We start from the raw sequence: 18914 nt of genomic DNA, 5'->3' as shown, positions 1-18914 counted from the left end.
TGGAACAGGGGAACCCAAGAGCAGACTCAGACGAGGAGACTGGGATGAAGTAACCATGGTATTTATTGAGACACAGGGGGGAGATGGAGTGCAGGTCAGGGGAAACTGCTGGAAACCAGGTGCGGAGGCTGCGGCTGGAGCGAGGGGGGTTGAGACAGGGTGAGCAGGTCCGGAGGGGAATCCAAGGGAGTAGTAGAGTGGGGAATCCAGGACAGAGTAGCAGCATGACGAGATGTGGGACTGGAGACAGGGACCAGAGTCAGAGATTACAATCTGGCAGTGTGGAAGTGGCAGGACTGAGTATTTGTAGAGGTCTTGATTATGGAACAGGTTGCAGCTGGTGGGGATCTGCTCTGACTCCAGCACACCTGTCTCCGCCCACACAATCACACACACAGAGACAGAGAGAGACAGAGAGAGACAGAGAGACAGAGAGACAGAGATAGAGAGAGAGAGAGAGAGAGAGAGAGAGAGAGAGAGAGAGAGAGAGAACTGGGGGAGTGGCAGCAGGTAAAGGAGACACAGGATGAGCAGTAGAGGGCGTTGCAGGAGCAGATGTGACAGCATATGCATAGCCGGAGCATGAGTTTGGGGAAGCAAAAAAAAAAAAGCATTATGATAGCCTACTATTCCTAATGTAATGAGTAGATTGGATAGTCATAATTTAGGCTAATAATATAACTCAATCACTGTTTGCAAAAAAGACAGTTCAATGCATGGCGTATAGAGGCTATATCAGATATATTTAGGTCCCCTGTAGCTCAGTTGGTAGAGCATGGCGCTTGCAACGCCAGGGTTGTGGGTTTGTTTCCCACGGGGGGACAGTTTGAAAATGTATGCACTCACTAACTGTAAGTCGCTCTGGATAAGAGCGTCTGCTAAATTACTAAAATGTAAATGTACAATTTATTATTTCTTTGCATGGGAAAAACGCATTTCATGCAATTCTACTAACCTTTATATGACTGGAGACATTAGCAGGATCTTTTTTAATACGTCAAATTACAGGGTAGTTTACTCTGCTGACACGGACAAACAATCAATAAAATCGATGTTGTCCATATAATAGGCCTACGAGAAGGGAACACACAAGTAGAATATGACGTCCATCTGAACTGGAGGGTGAAATGATTGTCCAAAAACAAACTGTGACACTGATCCAACGATGATAAAGAGTGAATATGCGCAGTGCGCACTCACCAGGGATATGGAAGATGCTCTCTACTGGTGCCAATAAGATAGGCTATAGGCCTACTGTTGTTCGCTTAACTAAAAGACAGATTAGTCTTTTCATTGTCTTCTCTTTACAGCATTAGCCATTTGCTTTCCAAGCTATGTTTTCCCGTGATTTAATTTTGAAATATTGCGATATGGCTGGCTAGGCCTCTCTACTTTTCACTGACAGTCGCAACTCAACAGTCATCTATTTGGTGTTTGCAGCGCGCTGCCCAAATTGCGCGGCCTGCCTTTCCTTCCGACTGTAGGCAATGCGATTTAAAACAATCCACAACTTATTAAATTTTTTAAGGCTAGGGGAAGCTAATGTTCCTTTAGTAGCCTATTTTTAACAATTGTATTTCTTTCTGTATAGACAGTAGGCTATTTAGGCTATATAATTTTGGCAATTTAATTCAATTTACTTAGGGAAAGCTTAGCTTCCCCTAGCTTTATAGATGCGCCGCCTATAGCATAGCAATGCGCACAAGGCAGTAGGCTACGCACAAATGTGCATTTGGCTACCGGACAATAAAAGGAGGTTGAACCCCAATAGAACATGAGAGAAATAGGCTACTGGTTTCAATGGCATATGGAAGTCTGTATAAAATAATTGCCTCCACGTATATGGTCGGATTTAGCCTAGTCATAATATGTAGTAAAACGTTCAGGTTTCAAACAATTAAGTAGCTACAGTATATGTTTTCAAAATGCATACTGCCTCCATCTCATTGCAAAGTGGTATGTGATGCTGATGAAGCCTGCCTTCTGTTGCCTATGTATTTGAATGGCGAATGGGAAGAGAGCTTCAATTACCAGTTGAGAAATGAAAATATTAGCTATTTTTAATCGTGGCCCAAATGGGGGCCCTGTAAACAAGTATCGCCCCCATTTTGAAAAGCCTGCCTTCGAGGGTGGGAACAAGGAAATATTTTTTTTTTTTTTTTTTATTTCACCTTTATTTAACCAGGTAAACCAGTTGAGAACAAGTTCTCATTTACAACTGCGACCTGGCCAAGATAAAGCAAAGCAGTGCGATAAACAACAACACAGAGTTACATATGGGGTAAAACAAAACAAAGTCAAAAATATAACAGAAATACATATATATACAGTGTGTGCAAATGTAGCAAGTTATGGAGGTAAGGCAATAAATAGGCTATAGTGCAAAATAATTACAATTAGTATTAACACTGGAATGATAGATGTGCAAGAGATGATGTGCAAATAGAGATACTGGGGTACAAATGAGCAAAATAAATAACAATATAGGGATGAGGTAGTTGGGCGGGCTAATTTCAGATGGGCTGTGTACAGGTGCAGTGATCGGTAAGGTGCTCTGACAACTGATGCTTAAAGTTAGTGAGGGAGATAAGTGTCTCCAGCTTCAGAGATTTTTGCAATTTGTATGGCTCCCATCAGGCTGTAGTCTTTACAAAGTCATGGAAAATAAGTCAACCTAGATATCCTGCAATGTCCTGGCAGATAGGAACATTGTTGAAATCAGACAGCAGGCTCTCCCGGCGCGAAAATAAAAAAATACAGCTATTGTGCATAATTATGCCTGAAACAGCCTCTCGTCACTCATAATTATGTAGGGAGACTAGAAAAACACCCTAAATAGTGTCTAGCTGTAAGGAAATAGAAAGCTGTGAAAACGACTGTTTCGAATAATATTTCAGTTCAGCTTGGATGCATGTTTTACAGTGGCTTGCAACAGTATTCACCCCCTTTGCCATGTTTCCTATTTTGTTGCCTTACAACCTGGAATTAAAATTGATTTTTTGGGGGATTTGTATCATTGATGGGTCATGTGAAATAAATGATGTAACCACTCCCCAGCCACGTCTATCTAAGTGAATGTGTCACCATTGATATGTACACATGGTCATGAAATACAATAGATGGCGTAATCACCCCCAGACAAACCTGGCTAACTTGATGGATCAAGTAATCATCTGGCAAAGTGTAGTATTTTGTTTAGACATGTAGCTAGCTAGCTAAACAATGATCCATAATCCCAACCCATAGCTACAGTACAAATGGATTGTCATAGCTATCCACCATGCATGAAAGGTTGTAGTTTGAATCTTCAGGTAGCTAAAGCTAACCAACTAGGTTCAATATTAGCTAGCTAGCTAACATTAGGCTATAAATAGCAATGCAAAATTATTGACAGTCCTGTTTTCAATTACTTTCAATACCTCACCTTGCGAGGATAATGGCACTGAGCCTTTTTCTCAAATGTTTTATGAGTTGAGAAGACATTTAGACCATTCCTCCATACATAATTGTTCCAGATCCTTGGTCTTCTTCTTATTTCGATGCCAAACCAAATGCATAAGCAGAAAATATCCCCATACCTACTGTAAAATATGGTGGTGGATCTTTGATGTCATGTGGCTTTTGCTAAGGTCAACGGCATCATGAACTTTATTCAGTACCAGGACATTTTAGTCAAAAACCTGGTTGCCTCTACCAGGAGGCTGAAACTTGGCTGCAAGTAGGTCTTCCAGCAAGACAATAACCCCAAGCACAAATCAAAATCTACAAAGAAAGGGTTAATTGGCCACAAAATCATAGTTTTGCAATAGCCATCTCAGTCTTGAAACCCATTGAAAACCTGTAGTTTGAATTGAAAAGGGCAGTCGATAAGCGAAGTATATCAATGGAAGTATATCAATGATCTGGAAGGATTCTGTATGGAGGAATTGTCTAACATCCCTCCCAATATGTTTTCCAACTCATATAAAAAAAAATACTATTACTTGTTAAACAAAATCTCTTTCTATGAGCAAATGTATTAGTATATAATAATATAATGTCAAAAATTTTTTTGCATACAATATAGCTCAGTATTACAATTATTTATTTTATACAGTCATTTTTGTGCATATTTTTCAAGGGTGTCAATAATTTCGGACCCCACTGTGTGTGTGTGTGTGTGTGCACGTGTGGACACACCAGCCCCTCGTTCCACCTCCACCGCTGACTGTAATAGGTTTTCTGCTCCAACCTTCAATCTGGGATTGGATTGAAAATAAATGATCAAGACGGGCCTGGCCTTTCCCAGCATGTGGCATCACATTTGCCCAGACCCTATGGAGCAAATATTACCAGCCCCAGCACAAACAACCACACAACCATAATTCATTAAAGCAAATAACTGTCAGTCTTCTCTGCCTCTGTTAACCAAAGGGAACAATGATTCTGTCAGATAAAGGTGGGTTTCCATTAACCTCAGTGACATAAAAGCTAGCACACATATAGACATCTAGACAGACAGGCACACATACGCCTGCCAAGAGCCCCAGCAGATCTCGGCAGAGGAGCACAAACATATTTTTTGCCACCTACTCCCCTATTTCTGACACACACACACACACACACACACACACACACACACACACACACACACACACACACACACACACACACACACACACACACACACACACACACACACACACACACACACAGACAGACAGACAGACAGACAGACAGACAGACAGACAGACAGACAGACAGACAGACAGACAGACAGACAGACAGACAGACAGACAGACAGACAGACAGACAGACAGACAGACAGACAGACAGACAGACAGACAGACAGACAGACAGACAGACAGACAGACAGACAGACAGACAGACAGACAGACAGACAGACAGACAGAGCGAGAGATTTTCCCAAGGTTGCTGTTGAAGCATATCAAATTTGTCTCCACTTTTGTGGATTGGGGTGATCAGTCCTTGGTTCCAAATATGGGGGAAGATGCCAGAGCTAAGAATGATGTTAAAGAGTTGGCTATATTTATACTCTTTAACATCATCCTTAGCTCTGGCATCTTCCCCCATATTTGGAACCAAGGACTGATCACCCCAATCCACAAAAGTGGAGACAAATTTGACCCCATTAACTTCCGTGGGATATGCGTCAACAGCAACCTTGGGAAAATCCTCTGCATTATCATTAACAGCAGACTAGTTCATTTCCTCAGTGAAAACAATGTACTGAGCAAATGTCAAATTGGCTTTTTACCAAATTACCGTACGATAGACCACGTATTCACCCTGCACACCCTAATTGACAAACAAACAAACCAAAACAAAGGCAAAGTCTTCTCATGCTTTGTTGATTTCAAAAAAGCTTTTGACTCAATTTGGCATGAGGGTCTGCTATACAAATTGATGGAAAGTGGGGTTGGGGGAAAAACATACAACATTATAAAATCCATGTACACAAACAACAAGTGTGCGGTTAAAATTGGCAAGCAAACACACACAATTCTTTCCACAGGGCTGTGGGGTGAGACAGGGATGCAGTTTAAACACCACCCTCTTCAACATGTATATATCAACAAATTGGCGAGGGCACTAGAACAGTCTGCAGCACCCGGCATCACCCTACTAGAATCTGAAGTCAAATGTCTACTGTTTGCTGATGATCTGGTGCTTCTGTCACCAACCAAGGAGGGCCTACAGCAGCACCTAGATCTTCTGCACAGATTCTGTCAGACCTGGGCCCTGACAGTAAATCTCAGTAAGACAAAAGAATGGTGTTCCAAAAAAGGTCCAGTAAAAATACTTGAATCAGCTATAGAACCCATTGCCCTTTATGGTTGTGAGGTCTGGGGTCTGCTCATCAACCAAGAATTCACAAAATGGGACAAACACCAAATTGAGACTCTGCATGCAGAATTCTGCAAAAATATCCTCAGTGTACAACGAAAAACACCAAATAATGCATGCATAGCAGAATTAGGCCGATACCCACAGACACATTATGCACTACTTGAAACCTCTAGGCATCTTGAGGTAAGCCAATTGCATACATTAATTCATACTTTGGGAGGAAATCTTAGCAGTGAGAGCGATGAGAGACCAGACCTCAAATCGGGATATATTCTTTCGACTGGGGGATAAGATACAGAAATAGACCTAGGAGTAGATCCCTTAAGAGTAGGAATTATACAGAGTCCCTTAAGTAGTGGGAAAGCTGTCATCCTGGAGGAGACTGCTCTAATGTTCATAAACTGCTATACAACGCACATATACACACATACACAGCTGTATGACTCTTCTCCTCCCGCGTGTCTGTCCAATCTCATTTCATCACTAGTCATCCAGCTCCTCTGATAGCTCCCTTAACTCAATCGGTGTGTTAATGCTTATAAAGATTACTTTCAACGTACACTAGCAGAGGAAAAATTATGTGCATAGCCTGGTTGTAATCTACCATGCTACAGTATTACCTGGGTATTGTTTTGTCAGAAGCTCTCCCAGGCTTAGTGTGTGCCTTCCATCTTTTCTCTCCCCCCCCCCCCCCCCCTCCCCTCCCCTCCCGCCTTCCCCTCCCTCCCTCCCTCTCTCTTTTCCTATTTCTGTAAAAATGGGACCAAATGCGTCTCTGCTTGGCACTCAGCATTAAGGAGATAGATTAGGAATAAGGCCCTGCGATAGACTAGCATCCTGTCTAGGGGGTGTACTTGTACATCAAGCTGCCTCATGCTACAGAAACAAGAAATCCTGCTCCCATTAACCATTCCGGCTCGCACAAGCCAAGGTTCGTGCAAGGCTACTTACTTATACAGTATTTTACCATTACCGACTACTGTATAGAGCCCCCATACAGTACAGATTGTACAGGATAGCCCATATTTAGCTAAAACATTGGTACATACAGTGCCTTAAGAAAGTATTCATACCGTTTGACTTATTCCACATTTTGTTTTGTTAGCTGGAATTCAAAATTGATTAAATTTATTTTTTCTCTCACCATTCTACACATAATACCCCATAGTGACAAAGGGAAAACATACACACACACAAAGACAGATACACACACACACACACACACACACATACACGCACATTCTACCCAACTCCAACAGCCAATATAATCATTCTGTGGAATAATTTATTGGCCCTTATTTCAGTAATGATGGCTTACTACCTCGCAGCATGTCAATGGCACTTTCCAGCACCAAGTTGCTGCTGACAGTCAAGTGCAGAGTATTTGGTGAGCACTTAATCGCTCGCTCTCTACACGTTTCGCTTCTATGTAATTTAGTGTTTATGCTTCTTCATGTGTCCCTGCACGATGGTCGCAACAGGCAATTGCTTGACTTATCGGAGATGTTTGCAACGTGCTGAGTTTAAAATTCAATTGGATGGAGTTGTTAGCCCCTGTTGGTTGCTATCATTCACCTTGCTGCTAGTTGGCTGCTCCATTGAGAGCATCTTGACTGGCTCCATCACTGCTTGGTATGGCAACTGCTCGGCATCCGACAGCAAGGCGCTACAGAGGGTAATGCATACGGGCCAGTACATCACTAGGGCCAAACTCTCTGCCATCCAGGACCTCTTTACCAGGCGGTGTCATTGTCCTGTTATTTTTCAACAGGACAATGACCCAACACACCTCCAGGCTGTGTAAGGGCTATTTTACCAAGAAGGAGAGTGATGGAGTGCTGCATCAGATGACCTGGCCTCCACAATCCCCCGACCTCAAACCAATTGAAATGGTTTGGGATGAGTCGGACGTCAGAGTGAAGGAAAAGCAACCAACAAGTGCTAAGCATATGTGGGAACTCCTTCAAGACTGTTGGAAAAGCATTGCAGGTGAAGCTGGTTGAGAGAATGCCAAGAGTGTGCAAAGCTCTCATCAAGGCAAAGGGTGGCTATTTGAAGAATCTCAAATATAAAATATATTTCGATTTGTTTAACACTTTTTTGGTTACTACATGATTCCATATGTGTTATTTCATAGTTTTGAGGTCTTCACTATTATTCTACAATGTAAAAAATAGTAAAAATAAAGAAAAACCATTGAATGAGTAGGTGTATCCAAACTTTTGACTAGTAGTGTAAATATAAAATATATATATTGACAACTAATCTGTGTGGGTTCTCCTCTCTCAGATATCGATGAGTGTGCTGCACAGAGGCACTACTGCCAGGCTAACACGGCGTGTGTGAACCTACCCGGCAGCCATCGCTGTGACTGTCTACCTGCCTTCATCAGAGTGGATGACTACTCATGCACAGGTAGGTCAAATATGCATACACACACACTTTGAACATGTGGGTAGGCCAACACAAGCACACACAAACACACACCTACCCACACACACTTCCTAATTTTCTGTACCACCTTGTACCCAACTTCCTGAGGGTTATCGGTCATTTTGAGATCTCAAGGTTGGAAAGTATTGTGTCTTGGTAAACACAGAGTGCACTTACTTCTCACAGTGCTGAAGTAGGCCAGATTAATCCTCTCAGTTTGTTTTAGTCTGAGATTTGTACAAAACTACAGAACAGTACAACGTTTCTCAAAGAAGGAGTGCTGATTTAAGATCAGTTTAGCCTTTTAGATCACAAGGAATACGATTACATGGACCCGGAGAGCTGAACCTATATCAGCACTCTGAGAAGCTTGATACATAGAGTTTTATAGTTTTACTCAGTGCTGGTTGAGAGAAGCAACACATTGCAGCTCATAGTGACTTGAGCATCCTTCTCTCTCTGCCTCTCAGAAGACTGTGAGTGGTTGTGAGAGCCATTTGACCCCAGGTAGATCTGTGTACTCTGGAGCCACACACACTCTCCTTCAGCTGGAGAGGGGTCAGGACGCGGCTTCACACTGTAGTCAAGCTGGGGTCAGGACGTGGCTACACACTGCAGTTAAACTGGGTCTGTCAGGTCAAGAGATTTCAAGAGACCGTTTTACAAAGGTGGGAAAGATGCGAGAAGAAGGGTTTTTTTTTTACCCAAGGCTGCTGAGTGTTGGAGATGCAGATCTTATATCAGATAAACTTAATTTGCTCGTTTGTTTAAGGCCCAATCCTGAATCAGAAAAACATCAAAATGGAAGCCCCCACACCACTTGGTTTGCCATCTGAGAGATGGGACTGGAGAAATGTAATCACTCTCAAATTAGATAGACTGAGCTATAGATGCAAGGATTGACAGTCTGAGGTGAAACCATATTTTAAGGCTATATATTGTTTCCATATCACAGATTGGGCCATTGAAGTATGTAAATGTATACACCTACTGTCTGTTGACTCTTCATCTGATTTAAACAAGCCAAGCTTGTTTTTACTTCCAATACTCTTTGATTTAGTGAAATCAAACTGCTTGCCACATTCCTCTGGGCATGCAATACCTCCAATTAGGTTTTGTTGTGGTGGATTATTCTATGTGTGCATGCCAAATTGCACCCTATTCCCAACAGTATGTAGTGCACTACTTTTGACCAGGGCCCATAGGGCTCTGGTTAAAAGTTGTGCACTAGGGAATGAGGTAAACATTTGGGATACAGACTATGCAGATAGTGGTGTGCAGATTATCAACAGAATAGCTCATCAGCAACAGTGTTTTCGAGACTGTAATAACGCAAAAACCAACTGATTACTGCCATTGATTTGTCTGATTGGAAAATGGCACCACCTCCTCTGTCATTTCCTACATCCAGCATGTCAGAATGTTAGCCAATTTTGCTAGGGAAATTAGGAATGTTAAGATGGGGAAGTTTTTTGTTTCAGGGTACAGTGGATTTGACCTCTGAGAGAGTTACTTTTCATTTCCTGTCCATGCAGTTTGTTAAACCACATGAACAGGAAATGACAAGTAACTCTCTCTGAGGTCAAATTCAATGTACCCTGAAACAAATAGCTTCCCCAGAATGTTAGCCAATTCCTCCTGTCCATAGCAGAATTGGCTAACATTCTGACATGCTGGATGTAGGAAATGACAGAGGAGGTGGTGCCATTTGGAAATGTTTATTTCCAAAAAGATTTTCATTTACATTTACATTTACATTTACGTCATTTAGCAGACGCTCTTATCCAGAGCGACTTCCAAATAGGGACAATCAGACACATCAATGGCGGTAATTGGACAAATCAATGGCGGTAACTAGTCGTTATTTGCGTTATTACAGCCTTAGAAACACTGTTGCTGATTAACTATTCTGTTGATAATCTGCACCCCAGTATCTGCATGGGTGTGTCCCAAATGGCACCTTATTCCCTAGTGCACTACTTTTTGGACCAGAGCCCCATGGGCCATGGTCAGAAGTAGTGCACCACATACTGTAGGGATAGGGTGCCAGTTGGCATGCACTCATAGAATAATCCCCAAATGGCACCCTATTCCCTACATAGTGCACTACTTAGGGAATAGGGTGCCATTTGGGATGCACCAATGTTGACATTCACTGGTTCCATAGGAGAAGAAAGGAGCTAGTGATACACAAGAGAGGGTCAGCTCAATTCCATCAAAACCCACATTGTGCAATTTTATCCTTTACATAAACTGACAATTTCTTTTAGATTAAATCAAATGTGTGGATTTGAGATATTTCTGAATATCTGGGGAAATTTACTGTGGTATGTTTAAACCATCAACATACAGATAACATGACTAAGGTCCTGTGTGGCTCAGTTGGTAGAGCATGGCGCTTGCAACGCTAGGTTTGTGGGTTTGATTCCCACAGGGGACCAGTACGAAAATGTATGCACTCACTACTGTAAGTCATTCCAGATAAGAGCATCTGCTAAATGACAAAAATGTCCACATAAAACAGATAGTTGAGTAGTAGGTTGTAACAGTAAATCCAATAGAATGATTTACGACCTCAAGGTCACATACATGTACAAGCGTGAAGTAGCACTTACAGAAAAAAACAGGCATCTGGCAAACCTTTGGCCATTTTGTCGCGAAGTTGTTTTCTGGCAAACTGTTGTGGTAAATTTGCGGCAACTTGTGAACTTCTGGCAAACAATTCTGGGAAACTTCTGGCGAACATTCTATTGTTTGCTGCAAATTTGCTGCAAACATAGTATGACTATGCAAATTAGATCAGGTTTTTGGTTATTGTGTGTTAACAACTGTCACGTTCGTTCAAGGACGGGTCAGACCAAGGCGCAGCGTGAAATGCGTACATATTTATTTAAATGATAAACACACGACACAGTAACCAAAATAACAAACTTAACCGTGACGGTCCAAAGGGGCTAACACACAAGCCTAAACAGGAACACAACAAGATCCCACAACACAGGCAGGAAAACTGTCTGCCTAAGTATGATCCCCAATCAGAGACAACGAGCGACAGCTGCCTCTGATTGGGAACCACACCCGGCCAAACATAGAAATACAAACCTAGAATATTCACACCCTGACCAAACTAGCTAGAGTTCTATAGGCCAGGGCGTGACAGTACCCCCTCCCAAAGGTGCAGACTCTGGCCGCACAAACCTGACTGAATAGATGAAGGTCCGGGTGGGCTTCCAGCCTCGGTGGCGGCTCCGGAGTGGAGCCGCTGACCGGAGCTGGATCAGGCACCGGTGGAGCGGACTGCTCTGGCTCCAGAGTGGAGCCGCTGACCGGTGCTGGACCAGGCACCGGTGGAACGGGCACGGGCCATGCTGGACTGGCGACGCGCACCACTGGCTTGGGGCGAGGAGCAGGAACAGGCCGGGCCGGACTGGCGATGCGCACCGCTGGCTTGGTGCGAGGAGCAGGAACACGCCAGGCCGGACTGGCGACGCGCACCGCTGGCTTGGTGCGAGGAGCAGGAACAGGCCGGGCCGGACTGGCGACGCGCACCACCGGCTTGGTGCGAGGAGCAGGAACAGGCCGAGCCGCACTGGGAACACGCACCACTGGCTTGGTGCGAGGATCAGGAACAGGCCGAGCCGGACTGGGAACACGCACCACTGGCTTGGTGCGAGGAGCAGGAACAAGCCGGGCCGGACTGGGAACACGCACCACTGGCTTGGTGCGAGGAGCAGGAAAAGTCCGGACCGGTCTGGGAACACGCACCACTAGCTTGGTGCGAGGAGCAGGAACAGGCTGGGCCGGACTGGGAACACGCACCACTGGCTTGGTGCGGGGAGCAGGTACGGGGCGTACCGGACTGGGAACCGGCGCTGGAGGTCTATGACTGTCTCCGTCCTTTACACTCCACGCCCCGTCCTCCTCCAGTGAGGACTCCTCCTTGAGCCCCCACGAGTGAAGTGGTCGGGGCTCCTCTCTGTCGCTCCCCGACCACACTTTTAGCCCCCCCAATTTTTTTTTATTGGGGCTGTCTCTCCTTCTCCACCCTGATCCCTTTCAGGGCCTCCATCTGCCTTGCCAGATCCTCTCTTATCTCCCGCCAAGTCCATACTCTCTGCTCCTCCTGGGCACGCTGCTTGGTCCATTGGTGGTGGCCTCTTGTTGTGTTCCTGTTTAGGCTTGTGTGTTAGCCCTTTGGACCGTCACAGTTAAGTTTGTTATTTTGGTTACTGTGTCGTGTGTTTATTAGTTAAATAAACATGTACGCCTTTCACGCTGCACCTTGGTCCGACCCTTCTCTTAACATACATGACAACAACATTGAAATGTTGTATCTACATAAACCAAATCACATAGAACTTTAAATGAACTTACTTCTCAGAGAAAGAAATAAACATCCCAAATGTAGTAAATATACTAAACATGTATTCAATGTAAAAAAAAATATCCAATACAACTTTAAATCATCAGCATGGTAATGAAGAAAAGGGCAAAGATGGATATTTCCCAAATAAATTGTTTATTTAATATTTTTATGTAGCTACAACATTTACATGAGAAAAATGTGAACACTATGGGGATGTTGGGCTTAGGATGTTTAAAGGGGCAACTACAGAATTATTTACATGAGCCAAGTGATAACTGAGTAATAGATTTCAACCAGCTCACAACTATTGCTTTTTTTAGTTATCTTTGGAGATGGCTGTCCTGTGGAAGTCCTTTGGCCAAAGCTTGATGAATGTATGCAATGAAACGATCAGGAAAAAATAATAATAATAGGATACTGAAAACATTTTATTTTGGCATCTTAAAAACGTAGACATTGAGTTATGCCTAATATGGCAATTCATATTATTTTTCCAACATTAATTATTGTTAGCCTAAAAAAAATGCTGAAAAAGTACCCAATTTGGGTCATTTCGACAACCCAGCGCTGGGTCAATATTTGACAAACACAGCATTGGGTTAATTCAACCCAGTGGGGTTGGGTTGTGCTTCTAACTCAGCGCCTTGGGTTGAGCACTTGACACAGCTGCTGGGTAAATTAGACTATATTGCTGGGTTAGTACAACCCAGTGTGTTGGGTTACTACATAAACCCAGCACATTGGTGTTGGGGGATTGACCCAGCAGCTGGGTAATTACTAATGTAATCCTTGGGTTATTTTCAGTGTAATCCTAGTTTCAATTTTGCTGATATACAGTGGCTTGCGAAAGTATTCACCGCCCTTGGCATTTTTCCTATTTCATTGCCTTACAACCTGGAATTAACATGGATTTGTATCATTTGATTTACACAACATTGAACTTTGAAGATCCCAAATATTGTTTTATTGTGAAACAAAGTCAATACTTTGTAGAGCCACCTTTTGCAGCAATTACAGCTGCAAGTCTCTTGGGTATGTTTCTATAAGCCTGGCACACTGGGATTTTTGCCCATTCTTCAAGGCAAAACTGCTCCAGCTCCTTCAAGTTGGATGGGTTCCGCTGGTGTACAGCAATCTTTAAGTCATACCACAGATTCTCAATTGGATTGAGGTCTGGGCTTTGACTAGGCCATTCCAAGACATTTAAATGTTTCCCTTTATGTTTCCCTTTAAACCACTCGAATGTTGCTTTAACAGTACGCTTAGGGTCATTGTCCTGCTGGAAGGTGAAGACTGAAACAGGTTTCCCTCAAGAATTTCCCTGTATTTAGCGCCATCCATCATTCCTTCAATTTTGATCAGTTTCCCAGTCCCTGCCAATGAAAAACATCTCCACAGCATGATGCTTGGCAACCCCCCCAGTATACATTAACTCTTCAAAATGGAGGTCACGCCAGCAGGCTGGCTCGTTACGAACCCATTTAGAAAGACCCATAAAATACAATACAAGAAGGAACGTTCAGCAGACACTCTGAGTTTCACTCCGAGCTTGCGCATCGCAGATCTCATCCATCCGTAATTGGCTTTGAGAATATAGCATTTATATTTAGCTTCTCTATAAAGATTTAATGTACAAATCATGTCCTCAGTGTCTGGCACTCCTCGGCCGCAAAGCATACCGCCATCAGGACTGATGTCTATCTCCCGTATTATGCTTCATATTCAAAATAGATTCTGCTTTGTGTGGGTTTGTGTGTGTGTGTGCATGCTTGCTACTGCTACATGCTGCTTTTTGATGCATAGCCTCTCTCGTCCTCTGCCTTAATACATAGAGAAAACAAATGTGCATTGTGATCGCACTGTAAACTGGCAGACACGATTAATGGAATGTGCTTTCATTAATGTGAATCACCATCCCAGCACATCTTCCCATACTGTCTGTGTCCATACTTTTCATTGGGTACATTATTCACTAGGACTGCATCCCAAATGGCACACTTTTCCCTATATAGTGCCCTACATTTGACCAGAGCCATATGAAACCTGGTCAAAAGTAGTGCATTAAATAGGCTGGGAATAGGGTGCCATTTGGGATGTAGTTTAGTTGTTGGCATCTTAGAGCATATATATTTACATTTACATTATGTCATTTAGCAGACGCTCTTATCCAGAGCGACTTACAAATAGATATATATATATATATATATATATATATATATATATATATATATATATATATATATATATATATATACACATACATATACTTGCCGGCCAGTTTATTAGGTATAACACCCCGTTCACGAAAATGGATAGCTCCTACAGACAGAGAGTCGCATGGCCGTGGCTTGCTATATAAAGCAGGAAGACAGGCATCGAGGCATTCAGTTACTGTTCGATTGAATGTTAGAATGGGCAAAACTAGTGACTTAAGCAACTTTGAGCGTGGTATGATTGTCGGTGTTAGGCATGCCGGATCCAGGATCTTTTCAAGCATGACAGTGTCTGGGTTTTTCAGAGAATGGTGCGACAAACAAAAAACATCCAGCCAACGCCAGTCCTATGGGCGAAAACAGCTAGTTGATGAGAGATAAGGATGGAGAATGGCAGGAATAGTGCAAGCTAGCAGGCAAATAACGGTGACGTGATTATATTTAGCTTAGTTTTATCTAAAAAATATAACTTTTTTAATGTTTTACAATTTACACTTTTAAGAAATTCACTGAGGAGGATGGTCCTCCCTTCCTCCTCTGAGGAGCCTCCACTGATATATACATATACACAGTGCATTCGGAAAGTATTCAGACCCCTTGAACTTCTCCACATTTTGTTACGTTACAGCCTTATTCTAAAATGGATTAAATTGCTTATTTTTTCCCCCTCATCAATCTCCACAAAATACCCCATAATGACAAAGCAAAAACAGGTTTTCAGAAATGTTTGCAAATGTACAGTACCAGTCAAAACTTTAAACACACATACTCATTCAAGGGTTTTTCTTTATTTTTACTATTTTCTACATTGTAGAATAATAGTGAAGACATCAAAACTATGAAATAACACATATGGAATCATGTAGTAACCAAAAAAGTGTTAAGCAAACTATATTTTATATTTGAGATTCTTCAAATAGCCACCATTTGCCTCATGCTCGTTGATGAACGGGTCAGACCAAGGCGCAGCGTGAAATGTATACATGTTTATTGAACTGAATAAACATACAAAAGGCAACGAAACTTGACGTGACGTCGGAAGGCTATACACTAACAAGCTACACTCACCGAACACAAACAAGATCCCACAACACAGGCAGGAAAACTGGCTGCCTAAGTATGATCCCCAATCAGAGACAACGAGCGACAGCTGCCTCTGATTGGGAATCACACCCGGCCAAACATAGAAATAGAAACATAGAATCCCCACATAGAAAAACCCACACATATATTCACACCCTGACCAAACTAACTAGAGTCTATAGGTCAGGGCGTGACATCCGGAGACAGCGTCTTAGACTGCTAGACTATCCTAGGCAACCATACCGCCTTTTATGAATAAAAGGTTAACTGTTTTACAGGTTGAAAATACTCAGCAACCGCTAATCACTACAGTCCATTCTTGATAAAGAATACTTTGTCTTAGGACTGTTGTAAATGCATTAAAACGCACTAAACCTGGGCCTGCTGATATCCAACACTAATAAAAATGTATGTATTTCGATTGGGACAAGCGAACTGCTAGCAAACTTATGTTATCGATGTGCACTTATCAGGACTGGAATGCTCCCCATGCTAAACAAACCTAGCATACAGAACCAGCTGTGTCCTGTGGAATCGATAGACCTGTGTGTCACAATGTGTGGATCCTGAACTCTGGATGGATTGTCTTGGGAAATCACAATTTAGGTCCTCTAAGCTAAATGACACGACCGTCAGTCGATATTGCTCAGGATGTTTTTCTCCCTGTGACTCCAGGCCAAATCTCTGTGGACTTCAATTATCATTGGATGGAACAGCAAGGACAAAGCCACTCTCCCCTCTCCAATTCTGCATATGCATAAGCATGCTCCAAAAATACTACCGTGTATGGACTTGTCACTGGCCATTAAATTTGACATTACGGCACTGTACTGCATGATGTTCAAGAGAGCAGCGAGAGGGATATGAAAGTAGCAGCAGTAATTTATTAAAGAAGTTAAAGTTAGTCATAAAGTGTTGGTTTTGGGGTGGCAGGTAGCCTATTGTTTAAGAGTGTTGGGTCAGTAACTGAAAGGTTGCTGGTTCGACTCCCCGAGCAGACGAGGTGAAAAAGCAATCAATGTGCCCTTGAGCAAGGCACTTAACCCTAATTGCTCCTGTAAGTCGCTCTGGATAAGAGCATCTGCTAAATGTTTAAAATAATATATTAAATTATATCTCCCTTTAATCCCTCTTTCACTCTTAGCATAGAATATTAACTCGAACTCTTAAAATACAGTTCTGGATATGAAACAGGGATTTGCTCGAAAAGTATAAGGTATACACAGACCGAAAGCATAATATCTGTACGTTAGACTTGAATTAGATTTAATAGTGTATTACTTTGCTCATAATCTCATTCACTTACAGTACTTATCTTTAAGTGTCTATCTCTCCATCTCCTGTGAGTGACATTGAGTACATAATTTTACATTTTAGTCATTTAGCAGACGCTCTTATCCAGAGCGACTTACAGTTAGTGAGTGCATACATTTTCATACTGGCCCCCCGTGGGAAATGAACCCACAACCCTGGCGTTGCAAGCGCCATGCTCTACCAACTGAGCTATAGGATAATGCCCTGTCTGACATACAATAACTACTAAAAACTGCAGATGGACTAATTCATTTTAATGCTGTATTATTTCCCTCATTTGTTTTTCATGATTTTGTTCCTGTTCTTTACCCCTCTAATAAGCATAACTTCCTCTCCCTTGCCGATCCCTGACTGACAGTGATAAACCCTTTGGTAGAATAGCTCTTATTGTAGTCTAGCTTCCCCCAGCACGTCCACATCAGACCATTATAATGGTAGATAAGGATTTAAGTTTAAGGAGAAGTATGGTGCTGATCTTAACAATAAACTCCATTCATAGTGTGTCATTGGACAGAGATCCTGATTGCTAAATAGCACAGACTCCGACAACCTGTCATTATGCATCATTATCCTGGCGCTCCGGGGTCGTCTCAGACACGTCCACAATGACACTAACAGCATTCCCTAATTATACTTGATGAATGGGATGGAGATGGAGCTGTATGTTAAAGTCAGGAGGTTGTCATCAGGACCTCTTCACTGTGTTTAAAGCACACAAGTAGAAAACAAATTAAACAATCAAGAAAATTAACTGTCTGGCTGTCCATCCATTTGTCTGTATAGGTATTGGGCCACCAGGCATCCAAACATCCATCTATCGTATATGACGTACAGTACCAGTCAAAAGTTTGGACACACCTACTCATTCAAGGGTTTTTCTTTATTTTTACTATGTTCTACATTGTAGAATAATAGTGAAGACATCAAAACTATGAAATAGCACATATGGAATCATGTAGTAACCAAAAAAGTGTTAAACAAATCCAAATATATTTTATATTTGAGATTCTTCAAATAGCCACCCTTTGCCTTGATGACAGCTTTGCACGCTCTTGGCATTCTCTCAACCAGCTTCACCTGGAATGCTTTTCCAACAGTCTTGAAGGAGTTCCCACATATGCTGAGCACCTGTTGGCTGCTTTTCCTTCACTCTGCCGTCCGACTCATCTCAAACCATCTCAATTGGGTTGAGGTCAGGAGATTGTGGAGGCCAGGTCATCTGATGCAGTACACCATCACTCTCCTTGGTAAAATAGCCCTTACACAGCCTGGAGGTGTGTTGAGTCATTGATCTGTTGAAAAACAAATTATAGTCCCGCTAAGCCCAAACCAGATGGGATGGCGTATCGCTGCAGAATGCTGTGGTAGCCATGTTGGTTAAGTGTGCCTTGAATTCTAAATACATCACAGACAGTGTCACCAGCAAAGGACCCCCACATCATAACACTACCTCCTCCATGCTTTACGGTGGGAACTAAACATGCGGAGATCATCCGTTCACCCACACCGCGTCTCACAAAGACAGTTTCATCATAGCTCTTGATGGTTTTTGCGACTGCACATTCAAAGTTCTTGAAATGTTCCGCATTGACTAACCTTCATGTCTTAAAGTAATGATGGACTGTCGAATCTCTTTGCTTATTTGAGTTGTTCTT

The 18914-nt window shown here is 42.5% G+C and overlaps 1 protein-coding gene across 1 annotated transcript in view; it reads left to right on the top strand.

Annotated features, from left to right (window-relative positions):
* The window catches only part of LOC311128219 (protein kinase C-binding protein NELL1-like), a gene marked incomplete at both ends in the record, with an annotated part of 560800 nt that overhangs the window by 432514 nt on the left and 109372 nt on the right, over nucleotides 1-18914 (top strand). The window contains one exon of the mRNA XM_084160253.1: nucleotides 8140-8265. Coding sequence (XP_084016379.1) covers nucleotides 8140-8265 — 126 coding nt within the window. The remainder of the gene's footprint in view (nucleotides 1-8139; nucleotides 8266-18914) is intronic.

Source organism: Coregonus lavaretus (assembly GCF_964263955.1).
Source record: "Coregonus lavaretus genome assembly, chromosome: 4".
NCBI classification, from domain to species: Eukaryota; Metazoa; Chordata; class Actinopteri; order Salmoniformes; family Salmonidae; genus Coregonus; species Coregonus lavaretus.
This window is presented reverse-complemented; position numbering and strand designations above follow the sequence as displayed.